The 22,433-nt window shown below is 44.2% G+C and overlaps 1 protein-coding gene across 6 annotated transcripts in view; it reads left to right on the forward strand.

The window, feature by feature from the left end:
* Nucleotides 1-20,723, forward strand: part of slc2a1a (solute carrier family 2 member 1a) — a 38,636-nt gene extending 17,913 nt beyond the window's left edge. For all 6 annotated transcript variants that reach the window (XM_052039356.1, XM_052039357.1, XM_052039358.1 and 3 more), the window contains 9 exons: nucleotides 624-748; nucleotides 3,242-3,394; nucleotides 3,476-3,601; nucleotides 7,038-7,225; nucleotides 9,234-9,344; nucleotides 9,457-9,558; nucleotides 12,265-12,340; nucleotides 19,572-19,699; nucleotides 20,355-20,723. In XM_052039356.1, the coding sequence (XP_051895316.1) occupies nucleotides 624-748; nucleotides 3,242-3,394; nucleotides 3,476-3,601; nucleotides 7,038-7,225; nucleotides 9,234-9,344; nucleotides 9,457-9,558; nucleotides 12,265-12,340; nucleotides 19,572-19,699; nucleotides 20,355-20,585 (1,240 nt within the window). In that variant the 3' untranslated portion in view covers nucleotides 20,586-20,723. The remainder of the gene's footprint in view (nucleotides 1-623; nucleotides 749-3,241; nucleotides 3,395-3,475; nucleotides 3,602-7,037; nucleotides 7,226-9,233; nucleotides 9,345-9,456; nucleotides 9,559-12,264; nucleotides 12,341-19,571; nucleotides 19,700-20,354) is intronic.
* Nucleotides 20,724-22,433: the final 1,710 nt, after the last annotated feature.

Here is a 22,433-nt window from a genome sequence, read left to right on the forward strand (position 1 = left end):
GACAGAGTGCATTGAGGTAGGACAGAGTGCATTGAGTTAGTACAGAGTGCATTGAGGTAGTACAGAGTGCATTGAGTTAGTACAGAGTGCATTGAGGTAGTACAGAGTGCATTGAGTTAGTACAGAGTGCATTGAGGTAGGACAGAGTGCATTGAGGTAGGACAGAGTGCATTGAGTTAGTACAGAGTGCATTGAGGTAGGACAGAGTGCATTGAGGTAGGACAGAGTGCATTGAGTTAGTACAGAGTGCATTGAGTTAGTACAGAGTGCATTGAGGTAGTACAGAGTGCATTGAGGTAGGACAGAGTGCATTGAGGTAGGACAGAGTGCATTGAGGTAGGACAGAGTGCATTGAGGTAGTACAGGTAAAAACAGTAACAGTGCAGAGTAAAGTGTCACAGCTACAGAGAAAGTGCAGCGCAATAAGCTGCAAGGTCACAACAAGGTAGATCATGAGGTCAGAGTCCACCTCATCGTATAAGGGAACCGTTCAATAGTCTTACAGTGATGGGATGTTGCTGAGATGTTCCATTCTTTCAAGTTTTGTGCTGCTGCTCTTTTGATGTGGTTTACATGACATTTGCCAAGTTTAAACCCGATTTCCTTTCCTTTTGGTTTCACAGGAAGGGCACCTTGTTGTTTAACAACATATTTTCTCTCATCCCAGCAATATTGATGGGAACAAGTAAAGCATCAAAGTCGTTTGAAATCATAATTATTGCCAGGATCATTGTTGGAGTGTGTGCTGGTAGGTATCTAACCCCCCCAGCTCCCTGCGGTCACGCCACATCATTTGGAGAACGTTTTTAATTACTCCTCAAGATGGTGATATATGTCAGGCTTGATGACAAGTAGATTAATAAGCCACATCGTGGCTCTGATTGCGTTACATCAGTCGCTCAGTGTGCGGCTTGCTGCGAATGAACTGATCACTGACGCAATCCACCCCCAAGTGAACCACTTCAGTGTGTGGTGAGGTTCAGTCTTGGAATAGTATGTAGCAAATATCTGTCCCTCAAGCTACACTGGGTGAACATTCCCCTACTCTGCACACATGTCCTCGCACTGCCTGGATGTCCTCCTTTCACTCTGGAGAAGTATCCCCTCACTCTGGGTGAATATCTGCTCCTAAAGTGGGTGAATATCCTTCCACTCTGGGTGAATATCCATCCTTTCCCCATTACTGGGTCAATTTACACCTCTTGCCCCAGAGCACCTATGAGCTTATTTATCTAAAGCAATGCAGCAGCTTGCCGCAAATGATCAGAATTCAATTTCACAGCAGTTAACTGTGCCAGGTAATTACATGCATCACAACTACTACATGACACTGTCCAGAGCTAATGAATGCAGTGTGGTCACCACATGGCCCTGGAGTCAGGTGTCTGTAAGGGAACTATCAACAGTTCACGTTTACAGAATTACCGACCCATCCAGTGGGTTCCTCCTTGTCAGTGAAGTGCTGCAGACATCGGAGATAAAACAAGGTGTAAGCCGTTCTGTTGGACGAAACTTGTTTGCCCGGAAATCGGATTTCATCTTTTTACGATGCATAAATCACATCTGGCCCAAATGGATCCCCCACAAATATTTGGAAGTTGACCAGAAATGTGTGAATGTCGGCAGTTTGTACTAAAGTGTGTCATGGGGTTCTCAATGAGAGCTGCACAAGGCATTGACAGAATGCTTTAAAGGAATTTGAGGCATTGAGTTCAAGAGTCAGGAAGTTATGTTGCAGCTTTATAAAACTCTGGTTAGGCCGCATCTGGAGTATTGCATCCAATTCTGGTCGCCCCGTTATAGGAAGGATGTCGAGGCTTTGGAGAGGGTGCAGAAGAGGTTTACCGGGATGCTGCCTGGATTAGAGGGCATGTGCTATGAGGAGAGGTTGGACACACTTGGGTTGTTTTCTCTGGAGCGGCAGAGGCTGAGGGGAGACCTGATAGAAGTTTATAAGATTATGAGAGGCATAGATACAGCCGATATCTTTTTCCCCAGAGTCGAATTCCCTAATACTAGAGGCCACGCATTTAAGGTGAGAGGGGGTAAGTATTTTAAACGGAGAGTGGTGGGTGCCTGGAATGTGCTGCCAGGGGTGGTGGTGGAGGCAGATATGATAGAGGTGTTTCAGTGGCTCTTGGATAGGCACATGAATTGGAGGGATATGGGTGTTATGTAGACAGAAGGGATAAGTTTAGTCAAGCATTTAATTAGTTCAGCACAACATCGTGGGCTGAAGGGCCTGCTCCTGTGCTGTATGTTCTATGTTCTAATTCCCCACAGCAGCCACAGGGCAGCTCCGTAAAGGACTGTCGTGGAGATGGAGGAAAGTAGAGGGAAACATGGAGAACTTCTGTGGGTGTAGGTAATCCTTCCTCTCAACCCACTCATTCACCCCAAGCGAGGTCCCCTGCCGCAAGCGGTCCACCCTATGGATGGATCACAAGGTCGAGGTGGTGGGACGTGACTGTGATGTACGTCAGGTGTGAGGGCAGCAGGGTCAACTAGTGGTGAGCTTTCCAATGTCCTGATCCTGGAAAACTGGCGCTGGCAAACGCTGTGTGCAAGCCATCAACGTCAGAATGCAAACCCTTTAATTGACGTCTCACCGTGCACTCCTATGGAAGGACATGGCTCGCAAGATCTTCTGGCCATAATGGAGCAAACTTACACTGCGGGATGTGTGACGTGACTAGTACACGCCTGGCGTTGGGGAAACGTTAGCCGTGCCGAGGTCAATTGTTCACAGGCCAATTACCCAAAGGACATGATTTTACCTGGAAATGATCCAAGGCACAATCCACCCCTGGTAACTCTCATCTGGCGTGACTTGCATGTTAAAAACCAGCTCCAATGGACCCAACTTGTAGGCTTGTATCTTCTTTAGGATCTTGGTCATGACAGGCAGATGCTGACCCACCATCCTTTTCTGTCGAACTTGGTGGGATCTAAAATAATCCCAATTGCATTCATAAACCTGCTGTCTGTGTTTCACTCTGAAACAGAAAAAGCAATGGCAACCCACCCAATATGCCAACAGTTGCAGGTGTAAATCCGCCTTACACAACCTGAAGGAAGGTTTTAAAAATCCTGCAGCTAGAGAGTTTTGATCGAGGTTACTGGTGGAAGATCCTCTCCCTCTCAGTACTGGGAAGTAAACTGTCTCCAAACACAGGTCATTCGTGATAATTGGGAACTGTGCTTGGTGCGCATTGTCTAGTGTCCTTGTTCTTTCGTCTAGGCCTCTCGTCCAACGTGGTCCCTATGTACCTGGGTGAGCTCTCACCAAAGAATCTTCGCGGTGCCATCGGTGTGGTGCCCCAACTGTTCATCACGATCGGAATCCTGATTGCTCAGACATTTGGATTAAGAAAAGTTCTCGCAAGTGACAGAGGTATTCCTCTCTGGCTTACATGCAACAGATTACAGACAAATGGACAAAGGTGCCTACTTTTTCTCTTGTTTTTCCTTTCAGGTTGGCCATTGCTCTTGGGACTGACTGGAGTCCCAGCCGTTGTGGAGCTAATCTTCTTGCCTTTCTTCCCCGAAAGTCCCAGATACATGTTGATCCAAAAGGGTGATGAAGTCGGAGCAAGAACAGGTAACTGCAATTCAGTAAAGCTAAACCCTGTGGAGATGAGTTCAAGGTCACAGGCACACTGCCACCTGTGCATCAATTTGAAATGGTTATGGCTCATCACTGGCATCGAAGTGGCAGCTGAACTAGACAATAGTTTTAAGGGGCACCTTAAAGGAGGGAGAAGAGGTAAAGAGGTGGAAATGTTTAGGAAGGAATTTCAGAGGTTCGGGTCCAGACAACTGAAGTCATGATCATCGGTGATGGGGTGATAAGTTCGGCAATATTTAAGATTCCAGAAATGGATGTGTGGAGGTAACTCTGAGGGCCTGAGGGCAGGGGAGGAGGTAGGAAAGAGTGACACTGTGGAGAGTCTTCAAAACAAGAGGGAGAATTTTAAAAGTTATGGTGAGGGTGTCTCACAGCCTGTGGATAATTCACATCCCACCAACATATTTCATTAAACTAAGTGTATGCCAATGCATTTATTGCTCCCTAACCTGGTGAAATGGCCAAAAAGGTTACATTAGAGTTTATCAGTCAAAATATTGTCTGTCAGAAGATCAGATAACACATAGCTTGGCTGAGATCAGTTTTAAAGGATTTCTTAAAAGATGTGGAGAATGGGAGAGGTTCAGGGAGGGAGTTAGAACATAGAACATAGAACACTACAACACAGTACAGGCCCTTCGGCCCACAATGTTGTTCCGACATTTTATCCTGCTCTAAGATCTATCTAACCCTTCCCTCCCACATAGCCCCCTATTTTTCTATCATTCATGTGTCTATCTAAGGGTCTCTTAAATGTCCCTAATGTATCTGCCCCCACAACCTCCGCAGGCAGTGCGTTCCACACACCCACCACTCTCTGTGTAAAAAAAACTTACCCCTGACATCCACCTTATATCTTCCTCCAATCGCCTCAAAATCATGTCCCCTCGTGTTAGCCATTCCAGAGCTTAGGACCTCGGCAATGGCCACCAGTGTTGAAGTGATTAAATTCAGGAATAATCAAAAGGCCAAAAATAAAGGAGAACGTATAATTTGTAGGATTTTGAACCAGCAGAGAGTATTGGCAGATGGAGGGATCTGAAAGCAGAGGTAAGAACCCTAGCATTAATGTTTTACTTATCCAGCAGCCAGTGTACGTTGGCAAGGACTGTGGTGATGCCTGAAGGGAACTAAGTGTGACTTAGGATGGGACAGCAGTGCTTTAGATTAAGTTTACACAAGGAGAGCATCCAGGAACACAAAGGGATAGTGGAATCTGAGGGAAAAATAGGAAATCTGGGCTGAAATCATTCTGGGCCTCCCACAAAGCTGTCAGACTCTGACTGAGTGTAACTTAACCGCAGTAACTTTTATAGTTGAATGGTGAGGGGATCATAAAAGTTTGACAAAGGAATTCTGATCACCGCTTTCTTGTTATCTTGTAAGTGGGACCAGGAATGTTGACATGTGGGAATCAGGGTTGCAAAGTCTGCATCTGGTGCACCTTGAGCGTCCTTTTTACAAGGGGAAACGAAACATAGTGCCAGCCACAGTCAGGAGACCATTTGGCAAGTGGCAGTGTGAGCTTCAATCCTCTCAGAGTCCGGTCCGGTCCCAACCTACTACCCGGGATGAGCTCCACCACTTCCGGAGGACATTTATTCTTGATTCCTTTGTCAGTCAAATTAGCAAGTATTGAGCATAAGAACATAGGATCAAGAAGCCATTCAGCCCCTCAAGCCTGCTCTACTATTCAACAAGATCATAGGTTGCTTTACCCATATTCCTTTTACATATATTCAGTGACTGAGCTCCGCAGCCCTATTGGGTGGAGAATTCACACCCCTCTCGATTAAGAAATTTCTTCCCACTTCTGGAGCAACAAGCAATCTGCTTGAGGAACTCAGCAGGTCGAGCAGCATCTGTAGGGGGAAAGGAACTGTCGGCAATTCGGGTCGAAACTCTGCATCAGGACTGTCTCAATTCCTTTCCCCCCACAGATGCTGCTCAACCTGCTGAGTTCCTCCAGCAGATTGTTTGTTTGCTCAAGAGAGTATAGGCCCAGTCTGCTAATACTGTCCTTGTACAACAACCTTCCATCCAGGGAATCTAGGACCAAGGAAACCCTGTGTCCTACACAGATTCCTGGAAATGTTTGAGTATATATTCTTCAATTTACCCAAAGTCCATATAATCTGCAGGGAGAGACAGAAAAACATTTTGTGTTTCTCTAATTATCCCGATCTAAATCCCAGGCTAATTAGGGGAAAACAGAGGGAAATTGCTCTCCAACACTACTTCCCAAACCTCTTAGGTGATTGAGATTAGTTTAGGTGGAATCTGGAGGGAGTTAATGGGGAATGTGGGATTAGTGTAAATGGGTGCTTGATTTTTGGTGTGGACTTGGGTAAGACTCACATAGAGAAGTCCAAAGATGTGCTCATCTTCACGAGCTCATCGGGGAATGTTGCCAGGTCGATGAAGTGGCTTTGTTCAGTTTTCTTCATCAGAGTTAGGGGGAAATGATGCCCTGAAAATGGCTCTCTTATGAGCTTTCTAGGGATCAAGAGATTTAAGACCTTCTCCTCCCTGGTTTCCAGATTCTGCCTTGCCTGGGACTATTGAAATTATACATGTCTTTTTGGACCAATTATTTTTTTGTGTTTTATGGTGTGGTGTCGTACATAGTTTTTCTTACCATATGTTGTCTAAATTACGTAATAAAATTTGCTTTAATTTTTGACCTTGTCTCAACACATCAGATGACACTGCCAGTACTAACTTGACTGTTTTGCCCATTATACTACCTTTGTGGATGGCTTTGTTTGGGTCTTTTTTTGTTATAACTTTTTTTTTCTCACCTGTTTTAACATCTTGTGGATAGTGGTTAGATATGCTATGTAGATGACCTACATTAAAGTTGAAACAGCAACATCGGCGAGATGGGTCTTTTTCCATGCTGTATGACTCCAGGAGAAGATTAATAATGTGCAGTGCCTGCCCCAGAATTCAACAGATACTTCTCCCTCATGGAAAATCTAGAACTAGCAGGCATAGAGAGAGTTGACAGCTGGTATCTTTTCCTCAGGGCTGAAATGTCTAATACCAGAGAGCATGCATTTAAGATGAGAGCAGGTAAGTTCAAAGGAGATGTGCGGGGCAAATTTTTTACACAGAGTGGTGGGTGCCTGGAATGTGTTGCCAGGGGTGGTGGTGGAGGTAGATATGATAAAGGTGTACAAGAGACTCTGAGATAGGTACATGAATGTGCAGAGAATGGAGGGATGTGGACATTGTGTAGGCAGAAGGGATTAGTTTAGTTGAGCATTTGATTACTAATTTAATTCGGCATAACATTGTGGGCCAAAGGGCCTGTTCCTGTGCTGTACTGTTTTATGTTCCAACTATAAACAGAGAAAAGTTAAAATCCAATGTTAAAACAGCAGAGATCAAATATCTTGTGTTCAAGCTTTAAGGCGTCTAAGAGGATCGGATGACGTCGATAACGAAATCGAGGAAATGCGCTTGGAAGATCAGTCCGAGAAAGCTGAAGGTCGCTTGTCTGTACTCAACCTGTGCTCATTCCGATCACTACGTTGGCAGCTGATAACTGTCATTGTTCTGAATATGGGACAGCAGCTCTCTGGAGTTAATGCAGTAAGTAACACAAACAATATACTTATGAACAAATAGTGGATAAAAAGTATGAAGCTGTATTTACAAAATAATAATTTCCATTTATTCAATGGCTTTAGCGTAGTAGATCATGCCAACATGCTGCATAGGAGTGTTATCAAATAAATATTCACACTGAGCCACAAGGAGATATCAGTGACCAGGTATAGGTAGGGTGAATGCACTCAGTGTTTCCCCAGGGATGGGGAAAACAAGAACCAGAGGGCACAGGTTTAAGGTGAGAGGGGAGAGATTTAATAGAAACTCCAGGAACAACTTTTTTTTACACAAAGTGTGGCAGGTATATGGAACAAGCTGCCAGAAGAAGTGGTTGAGGCAGGTACAATAACAACTTTTAAAAGACAGTTGGACAGGTACATGGATTGGAAAGATTTAGAAGGTTATGGGCCAAATGCTGGCAAATGGGACTAACTTGGATGGGCATCTTGGTCAGCGTGGACCAGTTGGGCCGAAGGGCCATTTCCCGTGTTATATGACTCTATGACCAGATTCGTGTCCAAAAGAGGTCAAGGAGTGTTTTAAGGAGGTTTAGTTAGGGAGGGAGTTTCAGAGCTTGCCATTTGGAAGCACAATTTCTATTGCTGGAGCAAATTAGAGTCTAGATTTGGAGGACTGCAACGATCTTGGAGTGAGCACGGCTGGTAGAGTCTGCAGAGATCGGGAGAGATGGGGCTGTGAGAGGTTCGAAAACAAAGATGAGAGCTTCAAATTCAAGATATTGCCAGATTGGGAGCAAACAGAATGGTCAGCAAGTGAGGGCATTGGTCTAGGTACTGGTTGGTTACCAACTGCTGGGTTTGATTGAACCCAACTTTATGTGAGGTGGAAGGTGAGTGGCCAGACACAAGGTCAAGTTCAGGGCCAGTGAGGACATGAATGTGGTTTCAGCAACAGATGATCTGAGGTGGGTTTGGATTCAGCCATTGAAGTGGAGGCAAAAGAGACAGTCCTGGGGATATTCTAGGTTCAGCTATGGACAGTCACCAGGAAGAGCTGTGGAGTTAATGGCTGCCAATGATTGTCATGAAGATAATGGCCTCATTCTTCCAAAAATCTACTTGGTGGAAATTGACAATGACTGACAAGATTCCAGTTGTCACCAGGGTTAAATCATGTATTTGTGGTTGTCAGAGGTCAATCATCCCAGCCGCAGGACGTGACAGCAAAAGTCTCGCAGAGCCTTGTCCCAGACCCAACCCTCTCCCACTGCATCATTAATGACCGTCCTTTCCTCAGCAGGTTGGAAGTGGGGATATTCACTAATGATTACATAATGTTCAATTCCATTCACAACACCTCAGCAGATGTAGCGGCCCATGCCTGCATGCAGCAAGACCTGTACAATGTTCAGACAGGTGCTGATAAGTGGCAAGTAGTAGCAGCACCTCAGAAAGGGGAGAGAGGCTAACTACCCACCCTTGACATTAAATGCTATTACCGCTACCACCACTACCACCAAGAAAGACAAGGGCTTCAGGCACATGGGAACACCATTGTCCACAGTTGTTGCGTGCTTGGAAATATATCGCTGGTTGAAATATTAGAATTCCCTCCCCAACAGCACTATGAGAGCTCTTTCACCACATGGACAGCAGTGGATCGAGAAGGTCATTCACCACCAAGGCCAATTATGGATGGACATTAAATACAGGCCTTGCCAATGATGCCCAGATCCTGGAAATGTATTTAAAACAATGCAGTCAGCTGTTACCTTCTTTTTGAAATGGCCAAATGAGCTATTCAGTTCAAAGGCAGTTAGGGACATGTATTAAATGCTGTCCTTGCCATTGATGTTTGCATTTTGTGAATCAATAAAAGATACACAAATCTTTTATAAATGGAATCAAAATTTCAGAAGTTGGAGATAAGATCTCTGATAGCAGTTTCTAAAGCGAGGACATATTGTAATATTTAATAATAAATAAAGCTGAGAAATCTCATTCAGTATTTACTCATTTTCTGTTTACAGATATATTACTATGCAGACAACATATATCGATCAGCGGGGGTAAAAGAGAATGATATTCAGTATGTGACTGTTGGCACAGGATCAGTTAATGTGTTCATGACCATAGCAGCAGTAAGTCCTAACTAGGATCTCCTGTAATCACCCTTTACCAGATGTTAATACAGTTCGATGTGACTGTGTTGCTTTAACAGGGCTAAACTCATACTGCCATTGTGTTCTACAGACGGCTATAATCGAAAAGGCAGGACGCAGGCTGCTTCTCCTAGTGGGATTTGCCACTTGCTGCATTTCCTGTATGATCTTAACAATGAGTCTGAACCTTCAGGTTGGTAGAAAGCCTCGTCCTCTGTGAATGGCGGTGAATTATTAGGAAATAAGCCAAATTGCAAATAGGGTCTTAAAGTCCAGAATAATAAGCTGCTATTGACCCTGAAATTATGCTGCACAACTAATTTACTTCCACTTTAGCAGAGTTTCCAAGCAGTTTTATTTGAAGCAGACAAACAATACAGCACGCTAACACAATGGGCAAAGCAATCTTATAAGCACAGGAAAATCATATGCTGGTACCACATCACGTAGTTGAAAAGTCTTTGTAATTTTGCCCTTGATTGCGTATTTGTAATAATTATTGGTACTTACTTTTTAATAGTCCAACATTCTTGCATCACTTGCACTTTAGGATGGGTTGACAGACCCCAATCAGGAAGTAAATTGGAAGATGGAGGAGGTAGGGACAAGGTTAAACATGGACTCATCCAGACAATTTGCAAAAGGATTTGAAAACACACGGTCAACTCTTAACTGCCCTTTGCAGTGGTCTATCTATTCAGTTCAAGGGCACTTTGGGATGAGGATTAAATTCTGCCCTTCACAGTGATGCTTACATTCTGTGAATGAATAAATTAAAAATACACAAAGCTTTTCTAAATGAAATCAAAATTTCAGATCATAGATGTAAGCTCTGCAATGGCAACTTCTAAGAAAGGGAACATTGCAACAGCTAATAACAAAATAATGCTGAGAAACTTCATTCTGGTGGCAGGATCGTTGCATTTTAAGATTCCATTGCTTAGGTGAGCTCGGCTGCTTATTCATTTAATTGAAAAGCAAAAAAATCCTGGAAATCTAAAATAAAAAACAGAAAATGCTTGAGATACACAACAGCTTCTGTGGAGAGAGTTCAAGCTTCTCCAACCAGAAACATTAACTTGGTTTCTCTCTCCGTAAAGTTAATTCCAGCACTGCCCTTGAGTTAATTTCCCATTGAAAATAATAAAACTACGCAGATGTGCAAGAAGCTTTTCTTGCTTGTGCTCAAATCATCCCAGTTGCTGTGCTCCCAATGTTTGTTTGACAATGAGAAGAAGAATAAAAGCCAGCTATATTTTATATTTTACCTTTAATACAGCACAGACATCTCATTTCACAGGAGCTATGTAAAACAGAGCCACATAAAGAGATATTAGGACATATGACTAAAAGCTTGGTCATAGTCACAGGGTTTAACGCACATCTTAAAAGAAGTAAGAGGTTTAGGGAGAAAATTCCCGAGGTCAGAGATCAACATTTGAAGGTACGCCCACCGATGATGGAATAAATGCATCGTGGGATACTCTGAAATCTGGATACTTCAAGCTGAAGATGATTACAATGAGGTAAAGTAAGAGTGAAAATGTTTAAACTATGTTTAACTGGAAGCGAATATAGGTCAGGAAGCACAGCGTTAGTGGATGAACTGGACTTGGTGCAAAGCAGGACACACACAGCAGATGCCTGCATTAAGTTTATGGAAAGTGGATGATAGGACATAGAACAGTACAGCACAGGAAGAGGCCCTTCAGCCCACGATATCTGTGCCAAGCATGGTGCCAAATTAAACTAGTCCCTTCTGCCTGCACATGATCTATACACCCCCCCCCCCCCACCCCCATTCCCTGCGTATTCAAGCCTCTTAAACACCACTATTGTATCTGCTTTCACCACTGCCCCTGGAGTGTGCTCCAGGCCCCTACCATTCTCTGGGTAAAAAACTTGCCCTGCACATCCCCTTCAATCTTTCCCCACTCACCTTGAATCTATGCCCTCTATTATTTGTCATTTCCACCCCAGGGGATAAACAGATTTCGACTGTCTCCTCTATCTATGCCTCTCATAATTTTATGAACTTCTAATGAGATGATGGAGGCTGGTCAGGAGAGTGTCGGAATACTCGGGTCTGCGGTCCAGCTCAATCAGTTTCCCAACAATCCCATGTCAATCATCCCCCTGGGCAGGATATCTGGGATTGCCGTTACAGGCACTGCACAGACCGGGTGGTCTGGGATATTTGACTGGGGAGGAGGAGCAGAATTTCTCTGGACCCTGCAACACAGGAAGAAAGTTGAGATGCAGGTCAGCCATCGTCTAACGGAACGACAGAACAGGTTTGAGGGGCTGCAGGGCCCTGAAAGTCATTGTAATCTTTTAATATAGGAAGGATGTCAAGCTGTTCATGCACAGCAAGATCCCAGAGGCATGAATATGATAATGCCTGGTTTTTTTTAGGGATGTTGAGTGAGCATTAAATATTTGACATTCTTCAGTACTTTAACAAGGACAATTACTCCCTTACTGTGGGCACCTGGGAGCAAATTGCAGTGAGAATGACAGACAAATGAAGAAAGTCTACCTTAGCTTTGGAATAGTTTTCAAATGCCGTGATCCAGTGGTACCCACATATCTGGAATGCTCTCCCAATGCTAACGCTAACCCTACCCTCCAACTCCCTCCTGTGAGTTGCTTACTTCCTCGAGTTTGATAAACCTGCCTCAGACTGAGGAAGGTACATCAGAGTTTGGGTCTCCTCGCTGATAGCCCATCAGCCCAGGTCTATACCCAGAAACTCATCTACTATTTAATAAAATGAAGAAGATATCCCAAAGGTTCACAGCTAAACTACATGGGATGCAAGAACACAATAACAATGCAATAAGAATGATTTCAGCATTTTGTGTGAGTTGCTAAAGGAATAAATATGTTTTCTCCATAGGACTCTATTAATGGGATGTCATATCTCAGCATTGTCTGTATAATCGTTTATGTTATTGGGCATGCAATAGGACCCAGTAAGTACAAAAACCGTCCAGTTATTCACTCAGTTTGAATTTTCATCTGTAGCTTTTTTAGTACACCATTGATACAGTTACAGAATGTGAAAATCAATTCAACCTCTTTACAGTTTGTGACCTACACTGGTAAGTTCTTCCTGCAATCAGTGTGCTTCACCTGCTATAGCGAATACTTTGATTTGACCTGCTTGAATGTTGGAGATGGTTTCTGATGTAACTGGGGTAGTGAACATTTGTGTCGGGATATTGGCTGTCCCAGATGATATTAGTAGGGGTAGTCCTTTTCCTTGCATATTTATCCCAATCCACAAAGATCAAATCCCCATTGCATCCCCATCCCAATTCTGGTCGCCCCATTACAGGAAGGATGTGGAGGCTTTGGAAAGGGTGCAGAAGAGGTTTACCAGGATGCTGCCTGGATTAGAGGGCATGTGCTATAAGGAGAGGTTGGACAAACTTGTTTTCTCTGGAGCAGCAGAGGCTGAGGGGAGATCGAAAGAGGTTTATAAGATTATGAGAGGTACGGGTAGAGTAGACAGCCGGTATCTTTTTCCCAGGGTCAAGATGTCTAATACTGGAGGGCATGCATTTACGGCGAGAGGGGTAAATTCAAAGGAGATGTGTGGGGCATGTTTTTTACACAGAGAGTGGTGGGTGCCTGGAACGTGTTGCCAGGGGTGGTGGTGGAACCAAACACAAGAGAGGTGTTTAAGAGGTTCTTAGATAGGCACATGAATGTGTAGAGAATGGGGGGATATTGACATCATGTAGGCAGTAGGGATTAGTTTATTCAGGCATTTAATTGTTAGTTTAATTAGTTTGGCACAACATCAAAGGCTGAAGGGCCTGTTCCTGTGTTATACTGTCCTATGTTTTATAGCCTGACTTATCCTAGAGTCAGCCAGTAGACTCAATTAGCTCAGGATTCTGGGTCAGCAAGAGCACTGTCTACTCACTGCTTATTTCCGAAATAAATTGAAACTTATCTCAAAGTGATCCTTCTCATTTCAATGAACCACTGAAGACATTGGGGGTTGATGTGGATGGAATTTTCCCTATGAGGCAAAACATAGAACCATAGAACCATAGAACACTACAGCACTGAAAACAGGCCATTCGGCCCTTCTAGTCTGTGCCAAAACTTTATTCCGCTAGTCCCATTGTCCTGCACCCAGTCCATAACCCTCCAGACCTCTCCCATCCATGTATCTATCCAATTTATTCTTAAAACTTATGAGTGAGTCCGCATTTACCACGTCAGATGGCAGCTCGCTCCACACTCCCACCACTCCCTGAGTGAAGAAGTTCCCCCTAATGTTCCCCCTAAATCTTTCCCCTTTCACCCTAAAGCCATGTCTTCTCGTACTTATCTCTCCTAATCTAGGTGGAAAGAGCCTACTCGCATTTACTCTGTCTATACCCCTCAGAATTTTGTAAACCTCTATCAAATCTCCTCTCATTCTTCTGCGCTCCAAGGAATAAAGTCCTAACCTGTTCAATCTTTCCCTCTAATTCAACTCTTGAAGACCCAGCAACATTCCAGTAAATCTTCCCTGATGATGTCCTGGCCATATCAAGTCCTAACCACAATAAGCCTTGCCTATATTCTACACCTTATTTTTGAACTACTCTGTTGGCAAACCCATACATAAGTAGTGCTGAGTTACTGCCCCAGCGTTGCTGGATTAACAGCAACACTCTGATGTGATACCAGGATTCTCAGCAAACTGCAGGTTTGTCTCCATCTATATAAGGAATGCATTCCTGGAAAATGTTTCATAGAACATAGAACACTACAGCACAGTACAGGCCCTTCGGCCCACAATGTTGTGCCAACATTTTATCCTGCTCTAAGATCTATCTAACCCTTCCCTCCCACATCGGCCCCCCAGTTCTCTATCATTCATATGTCTATCTAAGAGTCTCTTAGATGTCCCTAAATGTCCCTTAAATGTCATTAAGGCCAAATTTTGCAACTGGAAAAGGCGAGGTGAAATAAATTATGGACATTTGTATTCCTGAAATTGGAAGGTAGCTTACTATCTGTTATAGCATGGAATAAGTTCATAAATTAAGGACACGTACCAGAGAGTTAATGATACTACAGCAAAAATTGGTAAGCCAAACATTTCCAAATTGAGGAATACCTGTACACCACTGCAATGTTAATAAAGAAAAAAACAGTTTTGATATAATACCTTCTCACATCTCAGAATATCCCCATAGACTTGCATCCAATTAACTCAGTTACGAGAGTACTCTATGACCACCATTGTAATATAGAAGTCTAGCTGAAGGTTAAACATCAGTAGTCATGGATTCCCTGCACTTTCAAGTTGTGGTTGAGATTTAGTCTCATTATTTCCATGCACAATTATCCTCCACTCATCCTAGCAAACCGCTAACATTTATCGAGGCAGCATTAGCCTGGAAAAGAAGAGCTTCCATTTACAGAGCACGATTCAAAACCTCAGTCCCTCATCCACAAAGCATTTCACAGCCGAAGCCGTACTTCTGAGGGGTGGTTACTATTGTTATGAAGGAAATTGTGGGCAGCTCACAGCACCAAAGCATGGCATTAATTCCTGCTCCCTGCCCAGTTGATTGAAGTACCCCTAACCCTTGCAATGTAGACAGGGCCTGGTGCAGTAGGTGCAACTCCTGCCCTGCTGCAAATGTGATGGTTGATCAGGAACAGTGTCACAATGCAGCACTTCCTCAGTGTTGTGTAGATTGCATGCTTAAATCTAAGTGTAAGGCTTGGATCCATAACCTTCTGGAGTGGCAGAGAATGTTCAGACAGCATAGAGTCATAGCATGAAAAACAGGCCCTTCGGCCCAACTCATCCATGCCGAGCAAGTTGCCTAACTGAGCTAGTCCCACTTGCCTGCATTTGGCCCATATCCTTCTAAACCTTTCCTATCCCTATACCTGTCCAAATGCCACAATTGTACCCACCTCTACCACTTCCTCTGGCAGCTCAATCCGTAAATGCGCCACCCTCTGTGTGAAATATTTGCCCCTCAGCTCCCTTTTATATCTTTCCCCTCTCACTTTAAACCTGTCCCCTCTGGCTTAGGATTCCCCTACCTCGGGGAAAGGTCTGTGGCTATTCACCTTCTCCATTCCCCTCATGATCTTATAAGGTCACCCCCCCCCCCCCCCCCCCCCGCATCCTACGCTCCAGGGAAAAAATTCCCAGCCTATCCAGTCTCTCCTTATAACACAAACCCTCCAGTCCCGGTAACATCCTCGTAAATCTGTTTGCCCCCTTTCCGGTTAAATGACATCCTTTCTATAGCAGGGTGACAAGAACTGTACACTTATTGTGGAACTGTGCTAAACAATGCTGTTAAATTGGGTCCCACAGTAAAAACAAAATATATTTTACAAAATGAATGTATTTATATATTTATTTCATTTTTCCACCCCTATGAGTAGCAGCCTGTGAGTTTGGACAGTACTTGCAACATGGCCTGGCTGCTCATGAACTTGTCACCAGTGTGCTTTGAGGTTGACTGAGTTTCTAAATAGAGCATCACATTGTTAGCATGTGAAGGACTCTCCACTGATTCCTTGTCAGAGGATCACTGGAATGTGCAGAGAGGAAACAGAGCCACAGCTTCAAAACAGCAGAGAAAATGTTGGAAACAAAATGTCAGACAGATTCTATGATGAAACACTGCATATCAGCGACCTTCCATCAGAACTGAGCGGTGTTAGAGGAAGAGAGAGCCTAGAAATATGTAACCTATGCATGAAAGCAGTTGGATTGTGCAAATGATCATTTAGCACCCATTGGGGAAAATGGTCTGGGCATAAGGCGCAATTCTTTTTACCAGGGATGACATTTGCCCCATGTCCATCAGGCAGGTTACGGCATCACCACATACTCTGTTGTCTCTTCTACGATAACTGAACCAAACTGATACATTAAGGTGCATCTTGCAATCTTTTTAACTGAGCACAAGAAAACAAGGAGCAAACTCCACAAGAATTGTGAATTACCGGTCCCCAGTTCAACATTGATATCTCACCCACCGCCTCTGCAAGGCTCCTTTGTCTTTGCCTGGTGTACCTCCAGCAGCCTCACTGTTTTCTCCCTCGATGAACACAGCATTGCTACATAATGCCCCTCAGTGCAAGATGCTGTGACGTTTGCTGGACTGATCGCTCTGTACCTGGAGGTGGTGTGGGACCAGTCACATCACAAGGTTCGACCGATGCATTGGATTACATTGAGGGTGTCCATGCACACCTTGTAGATCGCTGCCTCCATCCATCCCTCTGTTTTCCCTCGCCTCCATGCCAACCTGTTCTGCAGCTGCTCAGTGGCTGCCAAAGGGAGGTTTGTTGAGGTGGGACACCCCTCCGAGTGGCAATAACCTGGCAGCTCTGACAAGTGCACATGGATTGAACTGAACTCATCCTGCTGTGGCGCATTAATCAGTGCATGAAACACAATGGCACTAATTTAGTAATTTTGCCCAGTTTTGCAAAATCCTTCTGGAGATCCATGTGACATTAGTGCTCTATACTGCACCTGGTTAACACACCAAAGATGGACAAACTCTAATTTCTAGAAATAGCTTTAGAGGAATACAGAGCCAGGGGTAAAGTGAAGTGGTGGGAAATTGTAAAGAAAAAGTATATTAAGCTTTGGTTGGGCTGCACTTGCAGTATCATGTGCAATTCTGGTCACTGCATTACAGGAAGGATGTGGAGGCTTTGGAAAGGGTGCAGAAGAGGTTCAGCAGGATGCCGCCTGAATTGGACGGGATGAGCTATGAGGAGAGGTTGGACAAACTTGGGTTGTTTTCTCTGGAGTGTCAGAGGCTGAGGGGAGACCTGATAGAAGTTTATAAGATTATGAGAAGCATAGATAGGGTGGACAGTCAGAATCTTTCTCCCAGGGTAGAAATGTCAAGTACTAGAGGACATGCATTTAAGGTGACAGGAGGAAATTTCAAAGAAGATGAGTGGGGAAAGGTTTTTTTTTTACACAGAGAGTGGTGGGTACCTGGAACGGGCTGCCGGGGGTGGTGACAGAATCAGCTACAATAGGGACGTTTAAGAGACTGTTAGACAGACACATGAATATGCAGGGACTGGAGGGATATGGATCATGTGCAGGCAGAAGAGATTTAATTTGGCATCGTTTTCGGTGCAGACATTATGGGCCGAAGGGCCTGTTCCTGTGCTGTACTGTTCTATGTTGGTGTAGCGTGAGGGAACGGATAAAGAGTAAATGACACACTTTCTGGAGCTTCGAGGCTGTGCGGCAGTCAGTGCTGCTGCCGCACACCTCCAGTGAGTTAGATTCTGTCCTGACCTCCGGTGCTGCCTGTGTGGAGTTTGTAAGTTTTCCCTATCCAACACACTTGGGACTTTGGTGATGGATCAGCAGATTTTCTGGACCACTGGACGTGACTCCTGTTAATACTTGAACACTATTATTTCACTTTTTAATAACTGGAAGTGTTATTCTGCTACCATATAACATGGGAAAAAAGTGGAATAAATTGTGATAGAGTCGTATGTCTCTGCAACACATTTATTTCACCTTTTTACATGTTGTGTGGTAGCATAATAAATCTTCCAGTGAACCCTGTGAGTTGAAAGGCAGCAGGAGATGCGCAAGCACTGAGGGCCCCAGCTCTGGCCACAAAGCCCGCTTGCAGTCTGGACCCACAGCACCCATTCCGGATTAATGAGTGAGCCGGGTAAAAGCTAGCGGGATTTCCAAACAACAAGACGCTGGATAATCGAAGGTTTACTGTGCTCAATGCAAGTGGGTAGAGTGCAGTGAAAAGTGCGTACACCCGAGGGTTGCAAGCTGCTCTCTGCAGATCTACTCATTACTTCTATTGTAATCGTTCTCCTCTTTTAAATCTAAATTCTATGACTACCTCGATGCCCTGATGTAATGAAATGATCTGTACAGACGGCATGCAAAACAAAGTTTTTCATTGTACCTCGGTACGTGTGACAATAATAAACTAATTTACCAATTTACCATGCTGGTAAGAAATGTAAGTTACTTTCCCAACTGGCCTCGAGCCCATGGATTCCAAACTGGATAAGGATGGCAGATTTCAGATTAGTGAATCTGATGGGTTTTTAAAATGATCCAGTGATTTCATGGTTGCCAATACAGATAAATGCTCTTTAATTTTATGATTTATTTAAGTACTTGAACAAGTTCCCCACCTGCCACGGTGGAACAGAGAGGGAAAACCAAAGAGAGAAAAAATAGATGCCTTCCTTAAATACAGAAGTGTCTCCTCAGACCTGGCAATGAGGTGCTCACCTCCAGATAACAAGCCTTTGTTCAACCATAACTTAGTACCTTTAACGTGGCAGAAGTGTTTCACAGGAGTACGATCAAACAGATATATTGGGAGGTACAACAGAGGGAGGCTGTGGAGAGGTAATGGGGCAGCAGATTTGGGTGTCAGGTGGGGGAAGGTGATCACGACAGATCGTCCAATAAAAGAGGATCCTACCTTTAGGAAAACCAATTCCTCACGCTCCTCCTAGAGAGGGACTAAAGCTGGAGTAGGCTTCACCCTGGGGTTAATAATTGTTCTGGGGTTTGAGGCTATGAACAGATAGTATTCAAGTTGTACATCACTTGATGCCATATAATGTGCTCTGCCACCTCCATGCTTATGGACACCATATTCACAGAGGAGCTGGATCGAATTTACAGATGTACATTTTACACCTTACTTAATATTCGCTCACATAATGCACGGGATTGTTGCACAACCTGAGGGAATTTCTAAGCCAAGGTCTTCAGACACAAAAAGAAAGGGAAAAGCCTTCTCCATCTGTCCTGCTGATAAAGGCTGGCGGGAGAGCACTGGATCAGTACGTTGTGCTGTCCGTATTGAGAAGTATTATTATTGCACTGCACTTTCTCTGTAGCTGTGACACTTTACTCTGTACCGTTATTGTTTTTACCTGTACTACATCAATGCACTCTGTACTAACTCAATGTATACGCACTGTGTAATGAATTGACCTGCACAATCAGTATGCAAGACAAGTTTTTCACTGTTCCTCGGTACAAGTGACAATAATATACCAATACCAAGAGGTAGAAAAAGAGGGAAGATATTCCAACACAGTCTGCTGCATGTGACGGGGTTTGGAATAATCTTGGAGGAGCTTTGCTGGAGATATTGTTACTAAGGCACTTCTCCTGTTTTTCTCCATTATCAGGCCCCATTCCATATGTGATAACAACAGAGATATTCCGTCAGTCCTCCAGACCAGCAGCCTTCACGGTGGCAGGATCGGTTCACTGGATCTCCAACTTCCTCGTGGGTCTCATTTTCCCTTTTCTCGAGGTGCATTTTGTTTAAGTTTCATTTATTTAACAGTTGGATACACCCCTCCGCATCCTGTCCACACTGCGTTTTCACTAGGGTGAAACTGGCAAATGTAGAGAAAGTCGAGCTGTGGTTCTGAGATTTTGGGTTTGGATCAACGGTCCAATTCAATGATGTGGGGCTCGAGACCTTGGCCGGCGCGGTGAGTGTGTGGACTGGCACCACCCACTTGCCCGCCTGATCCAAGGTCTCTCCCACCACCTCCTGTTACACGTGAAGGAAGCTGCTGCCTCCCCAACTCTTCATTTGGCTGCACAGCTCTCCCCAGCTACAGTAACAAGTTAAACAGTCGGTACTGACTCCTGAACAGCTTAAAGGACCAGATGGTCAACTCCTGCTCCTCGTTCTCTTGTTATTTTATGTTCCCTGAGGTTAAGTTGAGCTTCATTGGAAATCAAAGACAGAGAGAGTGGGGCTGGGAGTAAGATTTAAAGTGACAGGCAACTGGAAGTTCAGGGTCACCTTGCAGACTGCACAGAAGTGTTCTGCAAAGTGAACACCCATTTTATTCCCTATCATTTTGATACCATCAGAGGTAAGTAATCATTATCAGCATTAAAGATACAAGCTCATTGTCCCCCTGTCTAAATTTTTGTCCCGATTCTCCTTGCAGAAAGGGATCGGTGAGTACAGCTTCATCATTTTTGGGATCATCTGCCTGGCCACCTTTGCCTACATTTTCGTTATTATTCCCGAAACAAAAAACAAGACGTTCCTGGAGATCAGTCAGATCCTGGCCAAGAGGAACAAAGTGGAAATCCGGGTGGAAAAAGAGCAGCTGGATCTGAGTCTGAGGGAAGTAGATCACGAACAATGGAAGGCAGAGAAGAACACAAAGCTCTAACCGACCCCTGTGTGTCCCTGGGGTTGGAAACGTTTGATGCAGTATTAACCACACACATGTTAACGTTTGTAGGACGCTCCTTTGCCTCCTGGTCTAACAAGGGTGCTAACACATTTACAATAAATAGATGCGTCATTATCATGGCTGGAAGAATTTCATCCCTTAAACCTCCCTAAATCTCTCACATCTAAAAGAAATTCCTGAAAGCCTATATCTCTGCCTAAGCTTTTGGTAATGTCCAAACGTTAAAGATCTTAAATAGTGTTTATTGACATCAATTAATGAGGTCATAGAGTAATACAGCATGGAAACAGGCCCTTCGGCCCAAATCATCCATGCCGACCGTGGTGCTAGTCCCAAACTAGTCCCATTTGCCTGTGTTTGGCCAATATTCCTCTAAACCCCTCCTATCCATGTACTTATCCAAATGCCTTTTGAATGTTGTTATTGTACCTGCCTCAACCACTCTCTCTGGCAGCTCGTTCCATATATGCACCACCCTCTGCATGAAGAAGTTGCCCCTCAGGTCTTTTTTATATCTTTCACCTCTCACCTTAAACCTATGCCCTCTAGTTTTGAGTTCCCCTTAACTGGGAGAAAGACTAAGTGTGTTCACCCTTTTGCATTCCCCTCATGATTTTAAACACCTCTACAAGGTCACCCCTCAACCTCCTACATTCCAAGGAATAAAGTCCTAGTCTGCCCAACATCTCCCTATAACTCAATCCCTCGAGTCCTGGAAGCATCCTCGTGAATTTTCTCCGCACCCTTTCCAGTTTATCGGTGCCTTTTCCGTAACAGAGCAACCAAAACTGTACACAGTACTCTAAGTGCAGTCTCACCATTATCTTGTCCAACTGCATCATAATGTCCCAACACCTATACTCAATGTCCTGACTGATGAAGGCCAGCAAGCCAAAAGCCTTCTTCACCGCCCTGTCTACCTGTGACGCTGCTTTCAGTGAACTGTGTACTTGGACTCCTAGGACCCTCTGTTCCTCAACACTCCCCAGGTATAGTAGTGTTGGTCTTGTGACTCATAGCGAACAGTCAATGCTGAAGTAAATATACCCAATTCCAGTTAAAGTGACCAGAGTCCAGTTAAAGTGAGGTGGAAATAGAAACTCTTCCCAATAAAAGCATTTCACAAGACCATCACAAGATCACAAGACAAAGAAGCAGAAGTAGGCCATTCAGCCCATCGAGTCTGCTCCATGAGCTAAACTAAAACTGTTCCCATCTAGCCCCAATTTCCGGCCATCCCCATATACCTTGATACCTTGACTAATTAGATACCTATCAATCTCCTCCTTAAACGCCCCCAATGATTGGGCCTCCACAGCTGTACGTGGCAAAGAATTCCATAATTTCACTCCCCTCTGGCTAAAGAAATTTCTCCTCATTTCTGTTTTAAACCGGTACTCTCTAATTCTAAGATTGTGCCCTCTAGTCCTCCCTAAAAAGTGCTGTGGCTGGAGGATAATTAAATATAAATTAAATCAATCTCAGCCTTAGCAGAATGGTGACCAAACTCAATAGGGAGGGAAAAGACCCAATCAGCTCCAAAAGCACTGCAGGTGAGTGAAATCTGAAATAAAAGCTGCAAATGCTGGAAATACCCAGCAGGTCGGGCAGCATCTGATGGTGAATGACCTTTCATCTGAGCTGGAAAACATGAGAAAAGAAGACTTCAGGTGCAAAGAAAATGGGTCAGAGGAGAGTAACCAAGGCAAGGTCGGTGATGGGATGGTGACCGGGGAGAGATTAAGTGACACAACTGGTTGTGGTGCCAGCTGTGAGAACATGGCAGAGAAGTGGAACCTGAGTTCTGATGAATGGTCATCAACC

Source organism: Pristis pectinata, chromosome 26, assembly GCF_009764475.1.
Source record: "Pristis pectinata isolate sPriPec2 chromosome 26, sPriPec2.1.pri, whole genome shotgun sequence".
Classification (NCBI taxonomy): Eukaryota; Metazoa; Chordata; class Chondrichthyes; order Rhinopristiformes; family Pristidae; genus Pristis; species Pristis pectinata.